General features: G+C 47.2%; 2 protein-coding genes across 3 annotated transcripts in view; one reads left to right on the forward strand and one right to left on the reverse strand.

The window, feature by feature from the left end:
* Window positions 1-11,183, forward strand: part of SCFD2 (sec1 family domain containing 2) — a 562,438-nt gene extending 551,255 nt beyond the window's left edge. For both annotated transcript variants that reach the window (XM_033214691.1, XM_033214692.1), the window contains one exon: window positions 9,751-11,183. In XM_033214691.1, the coding sequence (XP_033070582.1) occupies window positions 9,751-9,843 (93 nt within the window). In that variant the 3' untranslated portion in view covers window positions 9,844-11,183. The remainder of the gene's footprint in view (window positions 1-9,750) is intronic.
* Window positions 11,184-17,189: 6,006 nt separating this feature from the next.
* RASL11B (RAS like family 11 member B) lies at window positions 17,190-21,832 on the reverse strand. The gene is made up of 4 exons (XM_033214693.1): window positions 21,357-21,832; window positions 20,687-20,743; window positions 19,450-19,526; window positions 17,190-18,676 (listed from the first exon to the last, which is right to left on the reverse strand). The coding sequence occupies exons 1-4, from the start codon at window positions 21,496-21,498 to the stop codon at window positions 18,206-18,208; spliced, it is 747 nt and encodes a 248-aa protein (XP_033070584.1). The 5' UTR covers window positions 21,499-21,832; the 3' UTR covers window positions 17,190-18,205.
* Window positions 21,833-22,827: the final 995 nt, after the last annotated feature.

The following is a 22,827-nucleotide window of genomic DNA, read 5'->3' on the forward strand; positions in this document are numbered from 1 at the left end:
CATCTGCAGAGAGAGCTTCTCAAAGAATTTTGAGCTTAAGGATCAGCCTTGACTGCTACTTGTCCTTTGTGCAAAAAGCTCCTCTGAAGAGTTAGCAGGCCCTAGGAGGATTCCTCAGGCAGCAGGGGAAACAGAAGAGGCATTCTTTATCCTGAAGTCCTTCACTCCACATTTTTGAAAGGAGGTGAATTACCTGGATGTTTGCAGAGTGACACCTGCTGTTGCAGGTCTCCCTTTCTTAGACCTTGACAGACACACAGCTGCCCTGGCCCTACAGCAAACTCTGCAGATATGAGACAGGACCAGCTTCCTGCTTTTTAGAGTGCAGCGGAAATCATGCCTTGCTGCCCTAGCAATACACGAAGTGGCATGCGTGCTAGTTCCAGGGTCTGCTCAGACTCTGACTTCTGTTCAAGAACACATGTGACCTAATTGAAGGGGATAGGTTCTACGGAATCTATACCCAATAGACCGTCTAAGACCTTTGGGCAAGCAAGGGAGTAACCCTCACTTGATCATTGATGTAAACAGCACTAATAGACATAGCTAGTGCTTCCATTCTGGCTTTACTATCCAGCCTTTACTTGACCATCTCCCAGGATGAGGTTTTGTCCCCTCCCACTGCAGCCTATTTGAGGCTTGGAAGGTATATTAGTCAGGGTTCTCTAGAGGGACAAAACTAATAGGATAAATGTAGATGTAAAGGGGAGTTTATTAAGGAGTATTGACTCACACAGTCAGAAGGTGAGGTCTCACAATAGGCCATCTGCAAGCTAAGGAGCAAGGAAGCCAGTCCAAGTCCAAAAGCTGAAGAACTTGGAGTCCATTGTTCGAGGGCAGGAAGCATCCAGCATATGAGAAAGATGTAGGCTGGGAGGCTAAGCCAATCTAGTCTTTCCATGTTCCTCTGCCTGTGTTTATTCTGGCTTCACTGGCAGCTGATTAGATTGTGCCCACCCAGATTGAGGGTGGGTTTGCCTTTCCCAGTCCAGTGACTCAAATGTTAATCTCCTTTGGCAGCACCCTCACAGACACACCCAGGAACAATACTTTGCATCCTTTAATCTAATCAAGTTGACACTCACTACTAACCATCACAGAGGGCTTCATTCTTGGTTCTAATATCTCCTCTAGATGAAGCCCAAATCTGCCTCTTTGGTACTGTCACTCAGCAGTGCTGGTTCTAGCTCTTAAGCCACACAGAATTTAAAAGAAAATGAGGTTCATCCCTCTTCCACACGATGATTCTGCAGACATATGAAGATAGCTCCCATGTCCTCCACCAGGTCTTCTCTTCTCCAAACTGAGTATCATCAGTTCCTGTAGCCACCCCACTCTTACCCTGTGACATGGACCTGAATTCCCTGATGATGTAGCAGTTCTCCTCAACCCCAGTTTGTCTCCCTCTCTAGCACTTGATTGTAACCAAAAGCCAAACCTTGGCGTGGACTGATCAGCTCAGAGAAAATTGGGGTCATCTCCTCCTCTCTACCATGACCTACAAAGCCCACATGATCTCACCCCTGCCTACATCTGGGGCTTCTTTTCCTACCACTCTTGTCCTTGCTTATGCCCCTCCAGCCTCAGGACTTTGCATTTTTCAACTATTACATTCTCAGCACCGCAAACAGAGTCTGCCACTTATTGATATTCATGAATGTTAATTGAATGTCCAATACTGAACATTAGAGACTCTACTTATGTCATTCTGACATAACAGAAAAGCAGCTTTTCTGGAAAAGACCACACAAACCACACCAACCTATTGACTGACACTGACATTACAGACAATTAAAACCACCTTGTCTTTTGTATCTATTGCTATTATTCCAAATCTTCCCTATTCTACTGCTGTGTGGGTGCTTTTTGGATCCATGTACAGGAACTTACAATCATTCCTATTAAGCTGGATTAAGTAATGATTCAACAGGCATTTATAGAGTATCTAAAAAGCAAAAAGATGATCTGCTCTGTGCCGGGCATTGTCCTTTATGCTAAGGACAGAACAGTGACCAAGCTAGACACATTCCTACTTTCATGGAACTTCCTTCCATTCTACTGGGTAGTAACTGACAATAAACATGGAAGCGCCAGCTCGTGACAAGTGGACAGCAGACATAGATAGGTGCTAGTGTAGAAAAAACCAGGAGAACGAGCTTCTTTTAGATAGCACAGACTCCCATGGAGAAGGCTTTGGATCTGAGATTTGAAAAGCATTCGGGGATCAGCTGTTCAAAGGAAATGAATAGAATCCATTCACAGCACCTCCAGAAATGAATTCTCTTTCACAAAAAGTGGCAAGAATAGCATGAAACATAGGAAACCAGAAACCACATGCCCACCTGCTAGCCTCTGAAGACTTCTCTGCTCTAAAAGGGACATGTTTTCTCCACTCTCCTGCCTGTGGTTGTTGGGAGATGTGCTGATGAGAGAAAATGTGTGCATTGGGGAAGGTCCTCTTTCCTGTCTACTGAAAAGGGATCAAGAGGGCAACCTCCCCCATCCCAAACTGCCACAGACACCAAGTGGGAAATTCCAGGTTTCCCCTGCTCTGATCCACATATGCCCGACACCAGCCTCTCTCCTCACTCACTCAATGCCTACTGTGGGACTCCACGGCCAGACAGCTCTGGCTGGCTGAACTTTGCAGCTGGATGGTAGCCGAGAGGCTAGCAGAAGCCTGTGATTGTAAGAAGAAAATAACAAGGAGGGAACCTCTGAGAAAATACAGGGAACCGCCAGCTCAGAAACAAGAGGAAGGCCAGTGGGCAAGATGACACCCATCCACTGCTTTTCATAGTGAAGCATGCCGCACCCACACTTTCCTGTAGTTCTGCATTTACAGAGTTCAATATTTTTATTTATTTATTTTTATTTTTATTTATTTATTTTTTTGAGACGGTCTCGCCCTGTCGCCCAGGTTGGAATGCAGTGGCACAATCTCGGCTCACAGCAACCTCCACCTCCCGGGTTCAAGTGATTCTCCTTCCTCAGCCTCCTGAGTAGCTGGGATTACAGGTGCCCACCACCACTTCCGGTTAATTTTTTGCATTTTTAGTAGAGACGGGGTTTTACCATGTTGGCCAGGCTGGTCTTGAACTCCTACCTCAAGTGATTCGCCTGCCTTGCCCTCCCAAAGTGCTGGGATTACAGGCGTTAGCCACCATGCCCAACCCAGAGTTGAATATTTAGTGAAGACATACTAATTTTTATAAAAAAATAGTAGACCCAGAAATATGCTCACACACAGTTTTGCACACAACTTAAGAGGTTCAAGGATCCGTAATCCTGGCTCCACCAACCTGCCTCCAGGTTATTTTAAAATTGATGGGAAGCCCCGGGGAGACAACAGCGAAAAGATCTGAATCTCATACTTCAGGTCTTCTGAGAGCCTTATAAGCACAGCACAGTGACTCTGGGGCAGTGGTAGTCAGGTCAGATGGTTCCCAGGTTTTTCAGGAAGGCTAATCCACTGTGTCACTGGCTTAATGATACAAACCTTCTGGGTTTAGCACAGGTGTGTGAGTGGGTATGCGTGCATGTGCCTGTACAGCGTGAATACAATATATGCTCCAAAAGCTGCCTATCGAATGAATATGCATGTTGGTGCCTGTGCATATGTGGGTCACTTTGGGGAAGAATCTCCCAAATTTAAAAGAAAAGGGGACAAAAAATGTACCCCTTGCTCCTTTTGATACTGAGTGTTAGAAATCAGGGGGATATGGAATGTAAATCCTGGACTTCCCTGCTTCCTCTGTGTTCAGCAGAAATAGAACAGGAAGATGCTGGCACCTACAAATTATAGCCATGGTCTGGAGCAGCAGAAAGCCCAGAGGGCTGGGTCACTCCTAAGGGCTGGACTGCCCATGTGGAGTTCAAGGCAGGCCTGAGAACAAAGACTGAACATCCCCCTTCTAGCTGGAGTAGAGAGCCAGTGCTGGCCGAAAGCTGCTGGAGGGACTTGGTTCCCTGGCTGATGTCCTCCACCCCGTCTCACAGTCAGCCGGTATATTTTTTTGATGTCAAGTATCTGCTTTGACACAGAGGCTTGTTGTTGATGAATGAGCAGGATCTTCAAACATTCCTTGATAGAACTGCCTGCAGTTAGCAACACATGCTGACGCTTAAGTCATAACTACCCTGCAGCTTGCAGTGTCGTTCAGGCTCTTCGAAAACAATTTTTTGTTTTCATTAAAAACCCCGTTTCTCATATTTGACTGTGAAATTTATTTTTAATCAGCAAAGATTCTCTCCCCACTGGCTGTTTTTGTGGGAGGTGTTCCAGTGGGTGGATGGTGCAGGGCAGGTATGGTGGCTGGGCCAAGCTCTGAGCACTGCAGAGTGCTCTTGAGCGTCCTGGACACCTCTGGCTTGAGAAGGAGGCTGGCCACTGCCGCCAGCCCACTTGGCTATTAGCAGGTGAAAGTCGGGTGGCTAGGAGTTGATGGGTCAGGGGTCAAGTCAGCTGACTCTTCAGCCCTGAATGACAGTCAGGTCAGAGTTGAGAAGAAGTGACAAAAACTACCCCCAGAAAGAAACAGGAGGCGAGAGAGGGAGGGGAAAGAGAAGGAGGAGAAGAAGAGATGGCAGGGACCCTGAAAAGGGGAGAGGGAGAGGAAGCCGGGAAGACCAGGTTTAGGTTCTATGTACCTCTGATTTCTAATACTGAGAATCAAAAGAAGCATTTTAGAAAATGCAGAGAAAAGTAGCCATATGATGGGCAAGGATTGAGCATCACCCATGGGAATTTTCTTCAGTGCCCTTGGCTGCCTGAGAAAAGACCAGTTCTCTGAAAGGAATTCTCTAGTGCTTAACTTGTCCACTATCACATGGTTGATGATTATGTTTAAAAACAATTACATGTCATATCTGATCAGCTAATTTCAAACTCTTTTGACTATTTTCTTTTTCATTTTTGAGCATCTTTGTTCCTGTTTAGGGCCCACTTTTTAGAATTTTAGGGTGATCTTAGCCAAATAATGTAGAAATGTTCTAGTAGAATGTGCTTTAAAAATTCTGAAAATGCTCAAAAGTAGCCAATACTAAAAGATGCCTAAGATGCAAACATACTTAAAGACCACCAACTTTTATATTTCATGCTGTATGTGAAATGTCAGCAGTATGATCCTGCTTGCTCTTCAAAATAGGAATTAGAGACAAGTAAGGTTTTCATCGAATGGAGAGGAAACACATTTACCTGGAGCTGTCTGAGCATCTTCCACTAGAGCTGCCCTGAGCGAAAACTTCCCGCTGACCATGGCTACACTCCCTGCCTCCTCCACTGCTGTATGGTTTTTGTTCACTCAATCAGGCGCCAACTGACTCAATCAAAGACCTGCTATGTATCAGGCACTGTGCTAAGAAACAATGAAAAGACTCTGTTAAGTTAACAGGGAATACAGTGAGATACCAACAGCCAGGGGACACACTCAGGCTTTGGGGAGGGGTGGTCTGGGAAGGCTTTCTGGAGGGAGTGATGCCTGAACTGATTGCTGAAGGACAATGGAGGAGGGGTCTTTGGGCAGAGTGGGGAGCTCCTCTCCCGGACCAAGAAGCATCCCCAAAGTGCCAGGTGCAAAACTACGAGGAGTTAGGGAGGCTGGAATGTGGGACTGATTTGTGGGTGTGGAGGCAAGGGCCGGTTCTGAAGCCCTTTGATGCTCTCCGGGAGGGCTGGGCTTACCAGAGGGCAGTGAGGAAGCTGCAGGGATTTTAAGCCTGGTAGTAATATGATCAGATTCACACTTGGGGTCACTGGCTCTGGCAATTCCACTCCCCTGCATCCACCCCCTGGCTGCTGTGAGCTGGGTGGAAGGATGCAGCTGGGGATGCACATAATGAGGACAGTGATGGTGACAAAGACAGTCATGGCAGCTGTCATTCTAAGCCCCTCTGGAGCCTGTCATTGTGTCAGATATTTTAGAAGATGTTCACATTGATCCTCACATAATCATGTGGGGTGGGTATCATTCCCACTTTACAGATGAAGAAATTGAGGCTCCATGTGGTTAAGCAACTTCTCCAGGGTCATTCATCTGGCAAGTGGCCCAGCCAGGGTCCAACGCAGACTAGACCCTCCTAAACCTGTGCTCTTAACCACTGTGCTATCCCAAAGCCTCCTGGCCTCAGTCCTGCTGTCTCCCCTCCACGAAGGCCCCCAACTTACTGCTTGAGAAACCCCTGTTTTCCATCTGTTTCTTTTCACCCCTCCACAGAGCAGACCCCAGACAGCCTCTGGCTGAGCCCTCACAAAGCTATAGACTGATTACTGTTAAATACCTGCTTATTCAGATGTGAGGACTGGCCTTACTGTTTCAGCTCAGTGGCAGTAGCCAAATCCACGGTCTCTGTCAGCCATGATTGGAAGCCCAGCACAGTACCCGAGAGTGACAGATTCTTTGGGCTCAGTTATTGCTGCTCTGGAAGTCAACACTTTTAGCCTTTTCACTTCAAGTTCCTCAAACCTGCCACGAAGACTTAGCATCCTTGGGGATGGAGATGTACTCTAGCCCTCAGGCCCACCCTCACCCCAGCCAGAGAGGAATCCACCATCTTTGCTTTAGAATTAAAGACCCCAAGGGCTGGCGGTGCACTGGAGACCGCCAAGTCACAGCAGGAGGAGAGGGCCCTTTGCATGAACGACTACTGGCCTCTACCACCTTCGAAGAACCTACTTCCAAAGAGTGCGCAATGTTTGTCTTTATGTGTGCATTTAAAAAGATTTCTGAAGAAGGGCTTCTTTTTTTTTTTTTTTTTTTTTGAGACAGAGTTTCACTCTGTTGCCTAGGCTGGAGTGCAGTGGCACAATCTCGGCTCACTGCAACTTCCGCCTCTGGGGATCAAGCAATTTTCCTGCCTCAGCCTACCAAGTAGCTAGGACTGCAGGCGTGCACCGCCACGCCCAGCTAATTTTTGTATTTTTAGTAGAGATGGTGTTTCACCATGTTGCCCAGGCTGGTCTTGAACTCCTGGCCTCAGGTGATCTGCCCAAATCGGCCTCCCAAAGTGCTGGGATTACAGGCGTGAGCCACCGCACCCAGCTTGAAAAAGGGCTTCTTTTTTTTTTTTTTTTTTTTTTTTTTTTGAGACGGAGTCTCGCTCTGTCGCCCAGGCTGGAGTGCAGTGGCCGGATCTCAGCTCACTGCAAGCTCCACCTCCCGGGTTCACGCCATTCTCCTGCCTCAGCCTCCCGACTAGCTGGGACTACAGGCGCCCGCCACCTCGCCCGGCTAGTATTTTTGTATTTTTTAGTAGAGACGGGGTTTCACCGTGTTAGTCAGGATGGTCTCGATCTCCTGACCTCGTGATCCGCCCGTCTCGGCCTCCCAAAGTGCTGGGATTACAGGCTTGAGCCACCGCGCCCGGCCGAAAAAGGGCTTCTTAATTGTGGTCTGTGAATTCCTAGGAGTTCATTAACCACCCCTAAAACTATAACACAAAATCTTGTATGAACATCTGTATATTTTTCTAGAAAGTTCTTAGCTTTCATAAGATTCAGAAGGAGATCTAGGACCGAATCACAAAACCACAGTACAATAGCAGCTCACAGTTGCTGAGCACTTCCTGTGCTCCACATACATGATCTTATGTAATCCTTGCCATACTGCTTCAAGCTTGGCACTGTTATTTTCCTTCTGAGAGAGATGAGGTAAGCAAGGCTGTAAGTTGTGACTTTCTGGAGGGCTTCTGGCGGGTCAGTATGGAGCTGGGATCTACTCAGGGTCTGCTGATGGCACTCGCCTGGAAGCCGCCAGGCTCAATTACCTACTGGGTTTGGTGAGGAAGACCTGAAATAAGTAGAGACCCTCTTGGGAGACACACATTCAAATGGTGTCTAAACCATGCATGCAGATGATAGAGAAGGCCAATCTTCACCCACTGTCCTCAAAGGCTCCTTGCATGGTTTTCAAGGAAAATCATGAAACACAGATTTCAGTGAATTTGTTTCTGCCAAAAATATGACTTGGCTGACATTAACTATATATATATTTTTAAGATAATCCTCTTTCAAGAAGTAACATAGATGCTTCCAAAAACTAAGTTTTTAAACAGAAAACTTTCTCATAAGGTTGTTGAAAAATTATTTCTTTAACAACAAGAAAATACTTCCTTCTCTCTTCCTCTTCTACTTTTTCTCTTCATTGGAGTACAGACTTTTTGTTTTCCACCAATGAGCTCGTTGACATGGATTGGTTAATTCACTAATTTAATTATACCTGGGACAATGTGGGGAGTGGGAAAGGAGGATAGTAAAGTGTGCAGGCCCACTTGCACCACTCCAAAGGAGCGCAGCCAGGTAGTCATGTTGTGGGCCTTGGAATCTCCTTCCAAGGGATTGTGGGCTGTGGACTTCAGGCTCCAGGATAGCTTTTCCCATAGTCACCTCTTCTTCTAGGGTGCATACAATACTGCTTGTGCAAAACCTAACCAGGCCCTTATAAAGCACATCATGCCCCCAGCCCAGACCCAGGAAACAGGCTCTCCCACTGTTGCAGAGACAAATCTATCCCGGAATAAAATCCAGACTGAGGGAAGCAGAAAGGGTCACCATGAAAGAAGCCAGAGGAGCCCAAAGATGCATGTGGAGTAAGGGAATAAAGGGCCCAGAGCCCTTGATGACAGGGAAGGGAGGCACAGGGGCACTGGGGCCAGCCTGTCTGCGCTGGGATCCTGACTCAGCCTCTGACTGTATGTGTGTCCTTGTACAAGTTCCTGAGCCTTCCTGTACTTTATTTTCTTCATCTACAAAGCAGGAATAATAAATATACCTATTTCATAAGCTCGATATCAGGATCAAATGGATATTCAATGAGATAATCCTCAGAACCTGGCACATCATAAAAATTAACAAGTATTCGTTATCGTTATCATCACCATCATCATTGTTATGAGTTGAAATGTGTCCCCTTTAAAATATCTTACAGTCCTAACCTCCCCACTGGTACCTGTGAATATGACCTCACTTGGAAATAGGATCTTTGCAGATGATCAAATTAAAATGAGGTCTTTAGTGTGGGCTCTAATCCAGTGTGACTGTGTGTATATAAGAAGGGGAAATTTGGACACAGCAACAGACATGCATAGGGAGAGACAATGTGAAGGTGCAAGGTAGCTAGGAGAAAGGCGTGGAACAGATTCCCTTGCAGCCCTCAGAAGGTGCCAACCCTGCCAACACTGTGATCTTGGACTTCTAGGCTCCAGAACTGTGAGACAGTAAGTTTCCATTGTTTAAGCCACCCAGTTTGTGGTACTAGGAAACTAACAATCACCATCATCACTAACAACATCCACCTCCTGGATGTGCCTTCTCATGCTCCCTGGAGGAGCAAAGGCTCCCTGAAATGGGGAGAAACCTTGATATTGAGGTCAAATTACTGCATTACGAAGCGAGAATATGATCCAGTCCAATTTAGCAGCAAGGCAGTGGCTGGGCTCTGCCTCTCAAATGTACCTAGTGCCAGTCTGAGCCATCCTGAGTGCCCCACTGGCTAAAGGTTCAGTAGACACAGCCCAGCTGTCCCACAGGCCATCTGAATGTGGGTGACAAATTCATTAATCCCAGACTGTGTCCCCCTCCTTCCAGGCAGGGCACTAGCACCATTGAACTGGCTGCCTTCTACCTTTCCTTCATAGAACTTCACTTCATACCCTCCCCCAAAGACATTTGTTGCCTTCTATTTCTCATCATCCAGTACCCTGAGATTGGCCCTCTTAATTCCCTGCGGTGTGTTTGCCCTCTCCTGTTGTTAGGTAATCGTGCTGTCCACTCGACTCCTGAAGCCACTTAACATTCCTGAGCTGTTATTTGCAACTGACCGACTGCATCCAGACCTTGGCTTCTGAGCATCCGCTAAGAAGATAAGAGCTACTCATGCTGGAAATGCTGATACAATTTTCTGCCACCACTCCAAATACTCGTCCACAACCAACATCCCTGTCACTAATTGCGAGCATGACAGAATTCTGCCTGAAGGGTCTTGATACCTTCGCAGTGAGGTACTTTGCTTGAATTGCTGTGATTCTTAAAAAAAAGAAAAAAAAAAGTTTTTCTTATTTTCCTGAAGGTGACAATCTGTCTTTTGGCTAGTCCAATTAGTGATCATTTCCATTTATCCTTAACCCTCTGTGAGCTTCCTGATTCCACCTGCAAGTTCATTAATTCTAAAGAAAAGCCTGTTGGCAAGTGTTGGTAGATTACAACTCTTTCAATTTGAAGTTGCTCAAGAAGTTAGACATGCTTTAGAATTATGAGTGTGAGGAAAGTTTGATGTTCCTTAGGATTATATAATTGAGGAGAAAACATTGCAAATAGGGTCTGAGGCTTTGTTTCTCTCTTGCTCTGAAACATTTCTGAAAAGGCAAAGAAGGGAGGGGTAGTGTCTGGGGCAGTGCTGGTAGCCTGCATGTATTGTAAATCATCCTGCCATAACAAAGAACTGCATTGTTCTAGCTGGCCCACTGGGCAGGTCTGCCAGGCTACTTGGAACTGTAGTGGGAAGGTGGTTGATTGGAGGGTTATCTACATATAAAAGTTTTCCTCCCCTCCAAAGAAAGACCCCAATATGAGATATCTGGTCCCAGGGAGTCTAAATTGTAACAGCAACCCCTGTGGACTTTGTGGGTATGAGTTTTGATTGAAATATAAAGCTTTCTTTTCTATAAGTGTAAGTTTTCCATCTGACCATTAGCAGAAAAACCTAGACCCGCCTAGTGAAATTTTGTAAGAACTCCAGGGCAAAAACGAACCACTTGCAACCCACATGTTTGTAGGTGTATGGTTGATGGAAGTTTCTGGCATCCATGTTGGTAATAAACAGATAAAACTGAAAAGGTTTTTATTGTGGATTAAACAGGTGAAGGAAATAACATGTACACCAAAACACTCACATGTCTCTGATTTTAGTTCTCTACGAAACGCTGTCATTTTTGAAAGAACCGTCAAGTTGGAGATTATTTTAAGATGTAACCAAAGCAGGGTTTTTGTAGACACAGACACTCTTTTTCTTGCCCAAGTATGTTTTCCACATAATATCAATTGTTTCATGAAATAGAGGAGACCTCAGGTGCCTTTTTCATTCTACTAATCTTAAAGTATTGAATTTGAATAAGGAAGGAAATGGTAACCATCCCTAAGAAATGTTAAAGCAGAGATGACTTTTCTAAAATAAAAAAATGAAAAATAACCTGTTATGTGACTCAAATCTGTACTCCCTTCATTCATTCCTAAAGATTGACTGGGTACCTGCCATGTTCCAGGCACAGTGCTAGGCTCTGGGCCACTGTGGTGAATGAACAAGATGTGTCCCTGACTCTGTGGCACTCAGAATGAGTAGCTGGCACTTCTCTGATGCTCAGGCCTGACGTGAGCATCTACTGAAGAGGAAGTTGTAAACCACATGTCTATATGCAAAGGAAACTTTCTGGAAATACATATATAATGGTTACTTCTGGGAAGGAATATCGAATGGGAGGGCTAAGAGAAGGGAGAGTCTCGCCCTCAGTATACTTTTGTATTTTTTTTATAGCAAACGTGTATTTGTATATTACTTTTGTGACTTTAATCCGCCATAGCAGAAAACTGTATTTTTACAAATTAATTTTTTATTTTTAAAAATATTCAACTTTGGGAGGCTGAGGCAGGTGGACCACCTGAAGTCGGTAGTTCTAGACCAGCCTGACCAACATGGAAAAACCCGTCTCTACTTAAAAAATTATAAAATTAGCCAAGTGTGGTAGCGCATGCCTGTAATCCCAGGTAGGGAGGCTGAAGCAAGAGAATCGCTTGAACCTGGGAGGCACAGGTTGCGGTAAGCCGAGATCACACCACTGCACTCCGGCCTGGGGAACAAGAGTGAAACTCCATTTCAAAAAAAAAAAAATCCAAAAACTTCTAATCTGAAATGATAAAAGGAGGAAGGTATTGATTATAAATGTTACTCAGCAGTTCTTATGTCTTGAAAATGCTCCCCATACTGTAATTAGTGTGGTCAGGGGCAGTCTGTGAGTGGTGGGAGAAGTGTCAGAGTTTGGCTTATGGTCATCTTTTTCTTCTCTGGAGGCTGGCTTGAGGAGCTAAGCCAGGCATGCAGTCAGGTGGTGGAAGGCTTTGGAGGAAAGGTAAGCTGGAAGAATTTCTTGGTAACCAGAGTTTGAGTGAAGATGAAGCAGGAGGCACAGGATGTTCACTGCTCCTTGATTAAAAAGCAGGAAAACAATAGACATTTGGTATAAATCCTGCAAAGGGCCTCCAACAAATAAGGAAAAAGAGGGGGGTTTGGGGGAAAGAGAATTGTCGCCATGGCAGAACCTCCCAGAACCTCCGTGCTGCTGCTGGGCTCTTGGGCACTCTTCCCAGCATGGGGGGGGCTGGAGGAGAAGCAAGTCACACCCTCCAACTCCAAAGGAGCAGCTGGCAGAAAAGGGCTCTGAAGGCTTCCCTGGGCCTAAGTCCCAGTTCCGCCACGCCAAGCACTGTGGATCTCTCCAAGCCTCAGTGTCCGCGTCTGTAAGAAATGGTAATTGTGGCACCTGCCTCATGGGGGGGGTTCCTGTGGAGCCATCCCTAACACAATGGCCATCCTTGAATTTCAAGGAATGTGGGTTTTCACACTGAGGATGCCAAGGAAGTTACCTCTCAAAACAATAAAACATCAACAGGAGAATAATAGTAATGAAGAGGAAATTTGGAGGCACTCATGGGGTCTACAAGGAGATGAGAAAGTGGAGGAGGAATAACAGCTTGGTCCAGGATAGCATAGCCCAGAGGTCAAGAGCCCAATCCAATGGCTGGATTCCAGTCCCACCTCTTCCACATCGTAGTCCATCTCTCCTGGTCTTCGCTGACCATGCAGTTGTATAACAATAGGACCTGCAACATTGGGTTGGGGAAGAATTAAAAGAGTGAATACGTGTAATGCATATTCAGAGCACATAAGCGTTTATCGGTAATAAATGTCTGATTATTGCTCATACAAGGCCATATATCTCTGATAGAACTTTCTCCATCACTAATGCTAGCCAATTTCCCATTTCAACATCTCCAAATGTATCCATTCTAAAGGGATCCAGCAGCTGTCAGCCACCTGAAGGTGACTTAAAAGGCTGACAGGAGTGGTAAGACTGGTTTCCCCTGTCTGGGGCCTGGGTCTGAGTGTTTATCACCTAAACAAGCACTTACAAATCCAAACCTTCTGCCAGCGACCTCACTGGCCACACTCCTTATAAACACAATTGATAGAAGTGTAAATACTTTGTAGCAATTGACTTCTGCCTTTGTAAACCCTCTTCTGGAGTCTACCTCAGAGCAGACATGGCAGGCACGGCCAAATGGTTGGAAGCACTCCAGGCTGCATCAGCCAAGAGTTGTCCCCAGTGAGCCGGGGCCTATGCAGATGGCTCTGTTTATGCCACCCCTCCATTACAATGGGATCCCAATAACAAAGAATTCCATCAAACTCCCCACAAGACCACTATTAGTTATCTTACCCTGGTTACCAGAAACAGAATCTCAACAACAAATAATCCAGTATTACAAATGTCTGCTGTCTAGCCCAACAAACATCAAGAGACTCCATCTCTGTCTTAAAAGGAATTTAAAAAGACAAAACCAGATGATGGAGGGTTTGCAAACTATTTGAGAGGAAAGCTTGGAGGGTGGTGGCTGGGATCTTGCCATAGTCAGTAATAACCCTAATCCTGTTTTCGTTGCAAATTCAGGAGAGTAATGAAGGTAGTAAGAACTTTCTGGAACCATCTCTCTTTAGACTTGAAAGGGAATATGTGCAACACCAGTTTTCCTGGTTATTGTAACCAGACAAGCTCTCTAATTCATCCTGGGCCACTCCCCAAGGGACCTGTCATGAGTTATCCACAGAGACGACTGGACAGTGCTCATTTCCCTTGGGTGCAGAGGTAGCACCAGAGATTATCAGCTGCTCATTTTTGAGGGATGTGCCTACAAACTTGTTCATTTGCCTAGAAAACACATTTGTTTTCTCCCTCTTGGAGTGTAAGATGAATGTCAAAATCTCATTTTTCACCAAAGCGAGGGGCTCACCATAAATACACCCATGGCTCCTAAACCTGGGGTTAGGAGCCGGCTGGGCAGGCAAACTCGGATCTGCGGCGCCTGGTGAGTGCTGGAGACGGGAGCAGCCAGGAAGACTTTGAGGGTTGAGCCCTCTCTGCACACCACGCAGCACCAGGCAGGCTGCAGAGTGTTGTGAATGTTTTTGATTTGAGGCAAGGGAGGAAACTCAAAAGCCAGACATCATGACAGAAGTGGATTCAGCTCTGAGACAGCCGGACTGCACGCCCCTCCCGCTCCCAGCCTGGACGTCTTTATGACTGAGCAGGGCTGGAGGCCAGTAAGCAGCTGGCTGATGGCAACAGCAGATGTGGTGTGGCAGCCAGGGGGGCCTGGAGCCCGGCAGGATCCAGGAGCCTACAGCAGCAAGTGGGAGACGAGAACAGCAGGACAGGAGACCCGGCCAGGGAAGGGAAGAGGAGGGCTCCTAGGTGGGGCTCTGCTGAGCCATCAGCCCAGGGCTTAGGCAGTGGCATCAGATGGACCTGGGGTGGAGTCCTGGAGGCGACCTAGGGCCTGGGCCAGCCACTTAATTCTCAGCCTCCCTTTTGCTTTTCTGAAGAGGAGACTAAAGATGGATTGTAGAGATATCACAGCAAACATCAGTTATTTCAAAAACCCTCCTGTGGGGCCTGGCACACAGGTTTTCCATAAATAGAAACAATAATTGTTATAACCGATGTGGCCCTAAGGTAAATTTCATCTGTCTGTGCCTCAGTTTATCTTTAAAATAGAAGCGATATTACTACCCTTCCTTATAGGATTTTTCAAAAGCTTAACGGGGGTAACGTAGAATCTGGTATGTTGTAAATATTCAGTAAATTCTAACTCCTTCCCTTTCTCTGCTCCCCTGTACCCCAGACACATACACATCCCTGCCTTCCCCTTCCCAGATGGCAAAGGATGTATTCCCCTGTCTAGATGGAGAGGGTCATTTCTCAGGGCCAGGTGGTGGTAGATCATAAATTTTAAAACAAAACAAAACAAGGCCGGGCGCGGTGGCTCAAGCCTGTAATCCCAGCACTTTGGGAGGCCGAGACGGGCGGATCACGAGGTCAGGAGATCGAGACCATCCTGGCGAACACTGTGAAACCCCGTCTCTACTAAAAAATACAAAAAACTAGCTGGGCGAGGTGGCGGGCGTCTGTAGTCCCAGCTACTCGGGAGGCTGAGGCAGGAGAATGGCGTGAACCCGGGAGGCGGAGCTTGCAGTGAGCTGAGATCCGGCCACTGCACTCCAGCCCCGGCGACAGAGCAAGACTCCGTCTCAAAAAAAAAAAAAAACAAAAACAGGGATTAAGTGAAGAGTTAACCAACAAGGAAAGAGATGAGCAAAAGTAATAAAACATAAATCTAGACTTATTAGAAGAGAGAAAAATGTGTTCCAGAACTATAAATAGACAAATCTGCCTGAGAGAGTGGACAGAATGGGGACTTGGGTGGTTTCCAGCTGCGACTCTGTCTCTGTCCCTCTGTGTGTGTCTCTGTCTGTCTCTGTCTCTTTCCCTGCCCTCTCTCTCCTAGAGTGCCCTTACACAAGCCACTTTTTCCCTCTGGGTGCACCAGAGCTCTGAGCTCCCTTCCAGCCTGTCTAAGATGCAGTAGGAGAGACTGAGTCCAGTGCAGGGGTGAGGAAGTAAGGGGCAATCGCTAACTGGGGGGCCAGGAAGGGAGAAGGCAGAGCTCACAGCTCAGCAAGGGAGCAGACAAGGCTTGCCAGAGCCCTGCAGCCTGTAGGTTGGTGGGAAGGAAAGGGGGCGGTGGCGCGGCAGTGATCACTAAAATGCAGCACTGCTCAGCACCCTTGGGAGCATAAAGCCACCTGCAGGAAAACTCTTAATTCCAGAATGTGGGGAAGGGACATTTAGTAATTATATAAAGATCAACCTCTCGCTCACTGGACATTGTTAACACAACCACATAGGCTGAATAGAAATAAAAGTGAATAGAATCCAGTTGGAGATACTTGTCACTGCCGTTGAACTGAGATGTTTTCAGTTCCATGTTAGCACCATTTCCCTGCCCACCGCTAACACACACACTCTTCTCAGAGATGAGGTTAGGCTGGAAGCATAGAAAGTTACCTTGTATATTAGGAAGGTTTGAGGCATCCCTGGAAACCCTGTCAGCCATCAGGATCTGTACCCTGTGGGAACACTGATTGGAAATCCTGGCACCACCCCGCAGTAGCCCCTCAACTGCTATTCACTGTGGCCCCATCGCCCCACGCATGCAGGAGTGTCTTAGCTATGAAATCCTCCAAAAGACTAAGAACAGGAAATACAGTGAGGTGGCATTGATTCAGCTCCTTTGTGTGAATCTGAAGACATCATCCAAAACTTAGAGCCTGTCTTCTCCATCTGTAAAATGGTGTCAATACCCCACAGTATTCTCCTGGGTTCTCCTGGGTTCTCCTGGGCATTAAATGAGATCAGGTATGTGAAAGCACTACTCAAAGAAATGTCAGCTGTGATGATTTGTCCCTATAGATGGTGGCTCACTTAGCTTGCAGGAAAGATCCTTCTAGGCCCAAGTGGCACAGACGAGAGAGCTGGCAGCTTTAGTGAGACAGGTGTGGCAAAGGTCCATGGGACTGGCTCCTGATTTCACAGCCCCAGATCAATGACTGCAAGCTTCTACAGTGAGAACAAAGTGAATCTCCTGAAAGCAGCATACCCAAAGAAGAGGTCTGCCAAACAAAGCATGTGGAAAGAAGCAGTCATCTTAGTGTCCAAGAAAGAATACCCTTGAGGCTGTGCTGAATATGTGGAGCCAGACATCTGCCTTAGGTATACCTAAGACATGAAGTTAGTGAATAGGAGATAAGCTAGTCTTGAATATAAAGCAGCAAATTACAATTTACAATGCTACAGGCTGTGGCCTTTGACAGGTTACTGATCTTGTTCTATAAGCCTGTTTCCTCATCTGTGTTATGGGGATAATACTAGCATGTACCTCCTTGGATTGCTGTAATCCTTGAGAGATAACCCCTGAAAGGCACAATGCCAGATTCAATGTGCCCAATAATCACAGGATACCAGGTCATACTTTGTCTAAAGGGCAGAAAGTTAACGTTTCAATAGAGACCAACTTAGACGTCTGCTCTTTTTCAAATGAGATTTATTGTACATAAAATAAATTAATTACAGTTTAAGCCAAAGCATGAGTGGCTTTTTAAAGTGCATCTGTAGAGGGGATTTGGCAGGTAGCCCCTGTTCACTTGCTGTAAAAAGTGTTTTCGTATTTCGGCCACCCTTAGGCACGACTCAGCCAGGCCTCCGAAGCACTCCAATGCCATTGCCATGAACCATTTACACAAGTCACACCAAAATCAACTGACACATTTTTTTTCCTGATGGAACAGTTAAAAACAAAAACAAAAAACTATACAGGCAAAGTCTGGGGCTGAAGAGTGTGAAGTTCACGACTCCTCAACACACACCCCACTGAGCATGCGCATCCTGTGAGGGGAACCGGCGCCTTCCTGCAAACCGAGCGAGCTTACCGATGTCTGCTATACAGAATATTCTGGTCCATAAACTCAATCCATTTTTCAGGGGTAGGGGATTTTCCATCTTGTTCATAAAGAAAGAAATCTGGGTATCCTTCAGGTTAGAAAGGCATTCTGTAAGAATCGTGTTCCAGAGTTACAAATCATACTGATAAGAGAAAAGCAATTCTTCCTCTTGGGGAAAAAAAAGACGAAAGAAAGAAGGAAAAAGAAAACAGGGGGAAAAAAGAAAGCCTATCAATGCTTAATCTGTTCTGTCATTCCCACTGTAAATCACAACAATACATTTCGTGGAACTGCAACGGACCACCATTTACAAGGTAGCTAAATGCAGAAACCAAACCGATTATGCCCCCTCCCCACTCTAAAGGAAAAGACACAGAGTACATTTCACATATTCAGAGAGTGGCTCAGTGGGCTCTTTCAAGCCTCATCAATCCTGTCCCCCTGCTCAGAACAACACTTCCTTTTCTGTAGCAGTTCCATAGGCCCTCTGGCCCTTCTGCTCCAGCCCTTTCTGGAACCAGGAACCACTGCCAGTCTTCAACACTCCTGCACTCAGGCCCTCTTCCTGGGAAGACCAAAGCCCCTTGAGTGCTCCTCCTGCTTCAGACAGAGGTGACAGTCCTCACTTTGGCAGAGAGAGCTTGTTTAAACCTCCTCTTCAGATCCTGCATGTTGGGTGACTTGGGCCTGGGAATGAGGGAGGTTCTTCGCTTCTCAGGTGTGCTGCTAGGCTGCTGTTTGTGACTGACCTCTTTACAGAGAACATGGAAGGCGCTGTAGACGTCATTATAATTTTCACTGACAGACACTTCATAGAACGAGCAGCCTAGCATGCTGGCCAGCTGCAGTCCAAGCTGAGGGTCAACCTGTTTGATGTGCAACAGGTCAGCTTTGTTGGCCACGACCACCACAGGCAGCCGGGTGCCCAGGTGTAGCTGCTGCACGTGCTGGTGAAGCTGGCTGATGAGTTCATAGCTCTTGTAGTCAGTGATGGAGAAAACTATCACCACAGCATCTGCCCAGCGAATGCACCTATTCAGCTGTTCACTGCAGCTCAGGCTGTTCTCATGGACCTGAAAGAGTGGGGTGACGGCAAGGTGAATGCTGGTCAGTGGTGCAAAGAGCCTGGGCTTGGGTAGATTTCAAATTCAAAAGAGCCCTTCATAGTAATGCCAGGTTGCGGGCCATAAACAAGTTATATCCCACACACTTCAGCTTTCTTGACAATATGTTGATCCAGCTGCACAGAGTTGGAATAAATAACAGTGCAGCTCACCACACTCCAGTGGAAAATTGACCTGCAGAGAACTCCATGCAGAGAGACTTTGTAGTTGCACAAAATGGGAAATTAACTGGCTAGACAGTAAGTCTGGCGAAGTAAAGATAGGAGCTGGAAGCATTTAAACCTGGATAACTGCCCAGTTCAGGAGGCGGGGGAAAAAAAACCCTAGCGTGGCGCTTTTGTCTATAGAGCAACTTTCCACAGTACAAAAGAGATTCCAAGTATTTGCAGACTATACCCAGAAGCTTGGTTTTTCATGCCAAAGACACATATATTAAAACTGGACTTTTTAACCGTAGCAAGGAAAACACCAATTCCCACTGCATTTGGTTTGGGCTTTCCGGCTGTGTTGAATCCTTCTACTGCCCCTTAGCCAAATCTCCCAAACTAAACCATGCTAAGACTGACCAACAGCCAGATACAATTGAGCTGTCAGACAATATGGAAGTCTACATGTGACTCTGCACATTTCTCTGCTCCTGCAGCATAAAGGACTTGAGAAGAAGTGAGTGATTCCACAGCCAAGTAGGCTCCTCTTTCACCCAGAGTCTCAGAGCTTCTCACCTGAATACCTGGAGTGTCTTGAACCTGAATAGCCAGGGTTTCACCTTCTATCTGAACTTGTCTAGTATACAGATTACCTATGAAGGCAAATAAAAAAGATTATGTTCTTCCTTCTTGTACAACTTTTAAAACATTGAGTTTTAAGCTAGAAAAAAAATGCACAATGCACAAATGCACACAAAAAAACTATAGTTTATTTCTATTTAGTGGGCTTACTTCAGATTAAAAAAAAAAAAACAGCAATGTTAACCTTATGTTAGATTTATTAAAACCAGGGCAAAGTTTGCAAGTTTTTGAAAATGTATTTATCTAATTTTAAACAAAGTTTCCAGTTTTAGAATACTCCCTTAATGCAAATTATCTTGGTCAGCCTATGTGAGGTTTCTGTTTTCTTGAGTACTTGATCATTCTTTGACTGTAACTTTGTATTTTGGCCGTTAGATAGAATGGGTTGCTAGACAAATACTGTTAGTAAACACACAGCCAATGTTATCAGTTGGAATAAAAATGTGACATAATGATAATCAACTCTACATCAAAGCAGAAGGCTGCCACGTCTTATCTTGGGATAGCTTATACAGCTCGTTTCAAATAATCCCCTATATGTACTCATATGGTCTACAGATTTAAGCAATTTGCTAACAGAGCATAGGTAGAAAGCTCTTAAGCCTCCCCAGTGGCTATTCTTAATCATAGGGATTGAAAAATGTGTCCTCTCATTTATTCAGGAATTCTCCTCCTAAAATTCTACCATCCAGTTGTTTGTCTTTGTTAAGAAGGAAGAACTTTAGGTTTACAACTGCTCTCCTTTGGCCTTTGCTTTAAAAGGTCACCTCTGAAAGGCAGCCAGCAGAGAAGGAGAGGGGTGGGGGAAGGAGCTGACCATCGTTTTTTTTGTTTTGTTTTGTTTTTGTTTTTTTTTACGACTTTTGCCGGAGTGTTTTGAAGGGAGAGGTTCTTGACTACAAAGGGTGCTTCCAACTGGGGTCACTATAGTTAAAACATACCAAGGGGAATACTTTCAGGCACTTGATAAAATGATGAATGGGCTTGGAATGGAATGAGGCCAGATGGTAGTTATTGGGGGGGGGGGGCATGGAGGGCTGGGGAAAGTTTTAAGTGGCAGGATCCTCAGGCTTGGACTGTCACTGAAAGAACCTGCCTGGGAAGTGCTGGAAAATGGGAACCACAGTCCTCCTGCAATGGGACAGAATTTTTCTCAAATGCATTGTCTCACCTGCATTTCTTTCATAGTCACCAATGAATCGCTTGGTAAGGAACCGGACCACCAGTGCTGCAGGTCACAAAAAAGAAAGTCAAAGTGTTAACCTTGGAAGTTAGATTGTTCTCCACCCCACCCCCAGCCTGGAAAACAGCTCTCCCAAAGAAAGCCATAGATGGCCACAAGTGAAATTCCTACCCTGTAGCTCCTTGACCCCTCTTCCAGACAAAAAGAAGCGGGGTAGAAGGCATCGTGAATTATGGCTCTGTGCAGCTGGAAGGCTCACTGGGCCCACCCCCTTCTCTGAGCCCGGCTGAGCCACACCTAAGCCTTCCAGTAGACCCACGTCTTCCTAACTTTCAAGATCTCCCGGGGTGCTAGCTTCACTAACTCCCTTTCTGTGCCAGGCATTGCCAGAGACTAAAACACCCCAAAGTTCTGATGGCGGCGGTGCCGGTGGTCCCCAGAAAGACGCCTGGCCATTCTTGATCCCTGTTTCCCTCCTCTGTGGAAGCAGGCGGGTGGCGTCGACAACGGCTAAGCCCACTCTCAAGGGGCAGCGGCTCCCTGCAGGGGACGGCGAGCGGTCGGACTGCAGCTCCCACCGCTCCCCACGCCTCGCTCAGCCTCAGCTCCCGTCAGGGGTCGCCCACGACCAGCCCCGGGGTTAAGCTCGAGGACTCACCGGTCTTGCCCACGCCGCTGGCGCCCACCACTGCGATCTTGACCAGGCGGCGGCCGGCGGCGCCCACGCAGCAGTCGGAGGCGGCTGCGCTGCCCTGCGCTGGGTACTCGGCTATGGTGCACATGTTCTGAATGAGGCGCATCGCCTCGGCTGCGGCGCACCGCGCGGGAGGGGACTGAGGAACTGGGGAAGGCTAGCGCTGCACGGGAGGCGGCGGGAGGACCCGAATGCGGGGCTCCGCGGTAAAAAAAAAAATATATATATATATATATATAATAACAACAACGATAAATAAGTGCAGGTACGGGCGGGGCTGGGGCGGGCGCCAAGGCTCAGCAGGGCTCAGGCTCCGGACTGAGACTACACTCTGGCGGCGCGCAAGCTATTTTCTCCGCGGCCGGCCCCGCCCCCTTCCGCCGCGGCCAATCCCGGGGCGCCCTGCATGAGGCCGCGCCTCTAGCGCCGCTCCGAGCGCGCGACGCCCCCGGAGGCGCGTGGAGTCAGTGAGGAGCCCCGTGAGGCCCGAGGAGAAGGGGCCTCGGGTGGAGGGGAGCGGCGGGTGGGCAGAGGTGGCACAGCCCAGGGCGGGCGCCTGGTAGGTCCCGCCGCGCGAGCACGGGGCAGATGCTGTGGCTGCCGGACCCGGGAGAGAGCCCAGCCCCCACAGAGCCGTTCCGGACCGCTGCCTCCGCCGGCTCCATAGCCCACGCGCGCGCACTCGCTGCAGCCCCCACCTGGGGCGCCTGCTCGCGACGGGCCGGGAGCGGTGTCTGCTGCCCGGCTTAGTGCCACATGCCCTAATTTGGAGCGATTACACTGGCTTGGGTACTTCCCGGCTCATAGATTCGGCTACAGTTGCAATCATCCACAAAGCCCCCAGCCTAAGACCTTTAGAACCCCCTAAAATGTGACATTTGAAGCAAAAATATCATCCACATTTTATCCTAGACCCACATTCTCTGGCTCTTGTCGACAGCACAAGCTAACGGGAACACACATGGTCGGACGCATGCACAGCACGCCCAGAAGCGGATCAAGAAGTAATTATAGAACAAGCTTTCCAACGCCTCACTCAGTCACACCTTCTCCAGGAACTGTGAAATGGAAAGAAAACAGCCCAGCTGCGACGTCTGAAGGGGCCCCGCACTTCGTCCCTAGTCATATGACACCGCAAGAGTTTAGTTAAGTGGCTTGATGCCAAGGAAGAGGTGGGCCCTGCACTCCTAAAATCCCAAGCTCCGGCCCCTTACAGTCTCATCTGAGGAACACATCTTCAACGGCAGGCCAAATTCCTCCTGCAAGCTACAGTCTGTAGCTGCAGCTGATGGCAAGATGTCACTCGAGTCGCGGGTTAACCACCCCATCCCCCATCCAAGGCCCTCTCCCCGCTACCCTTTCAGCCTTGTCCCAGAGGCTTTTATGCTGGGGTATGACAACAAACTCTGTGATTTTGTGTACCCACCCACATTAA

Source organism: Trachypithecus francoisi, unplaced genomic scaffold (assembly GCF_009764315.1).
Source record: "Trachypithecus francoisi isolate TF-2019V2 unplaced genomic scaffold, Tfra_2.0 Lachesis_group1, whole genome shotgun sequence".
Classification (NCBI taxonomy): Eukaryota; Metazoa; Chordata; class Mammalia; order Primates; family Cercopithecidae; genus Trachypithecus; species Trachypithecus francoisi.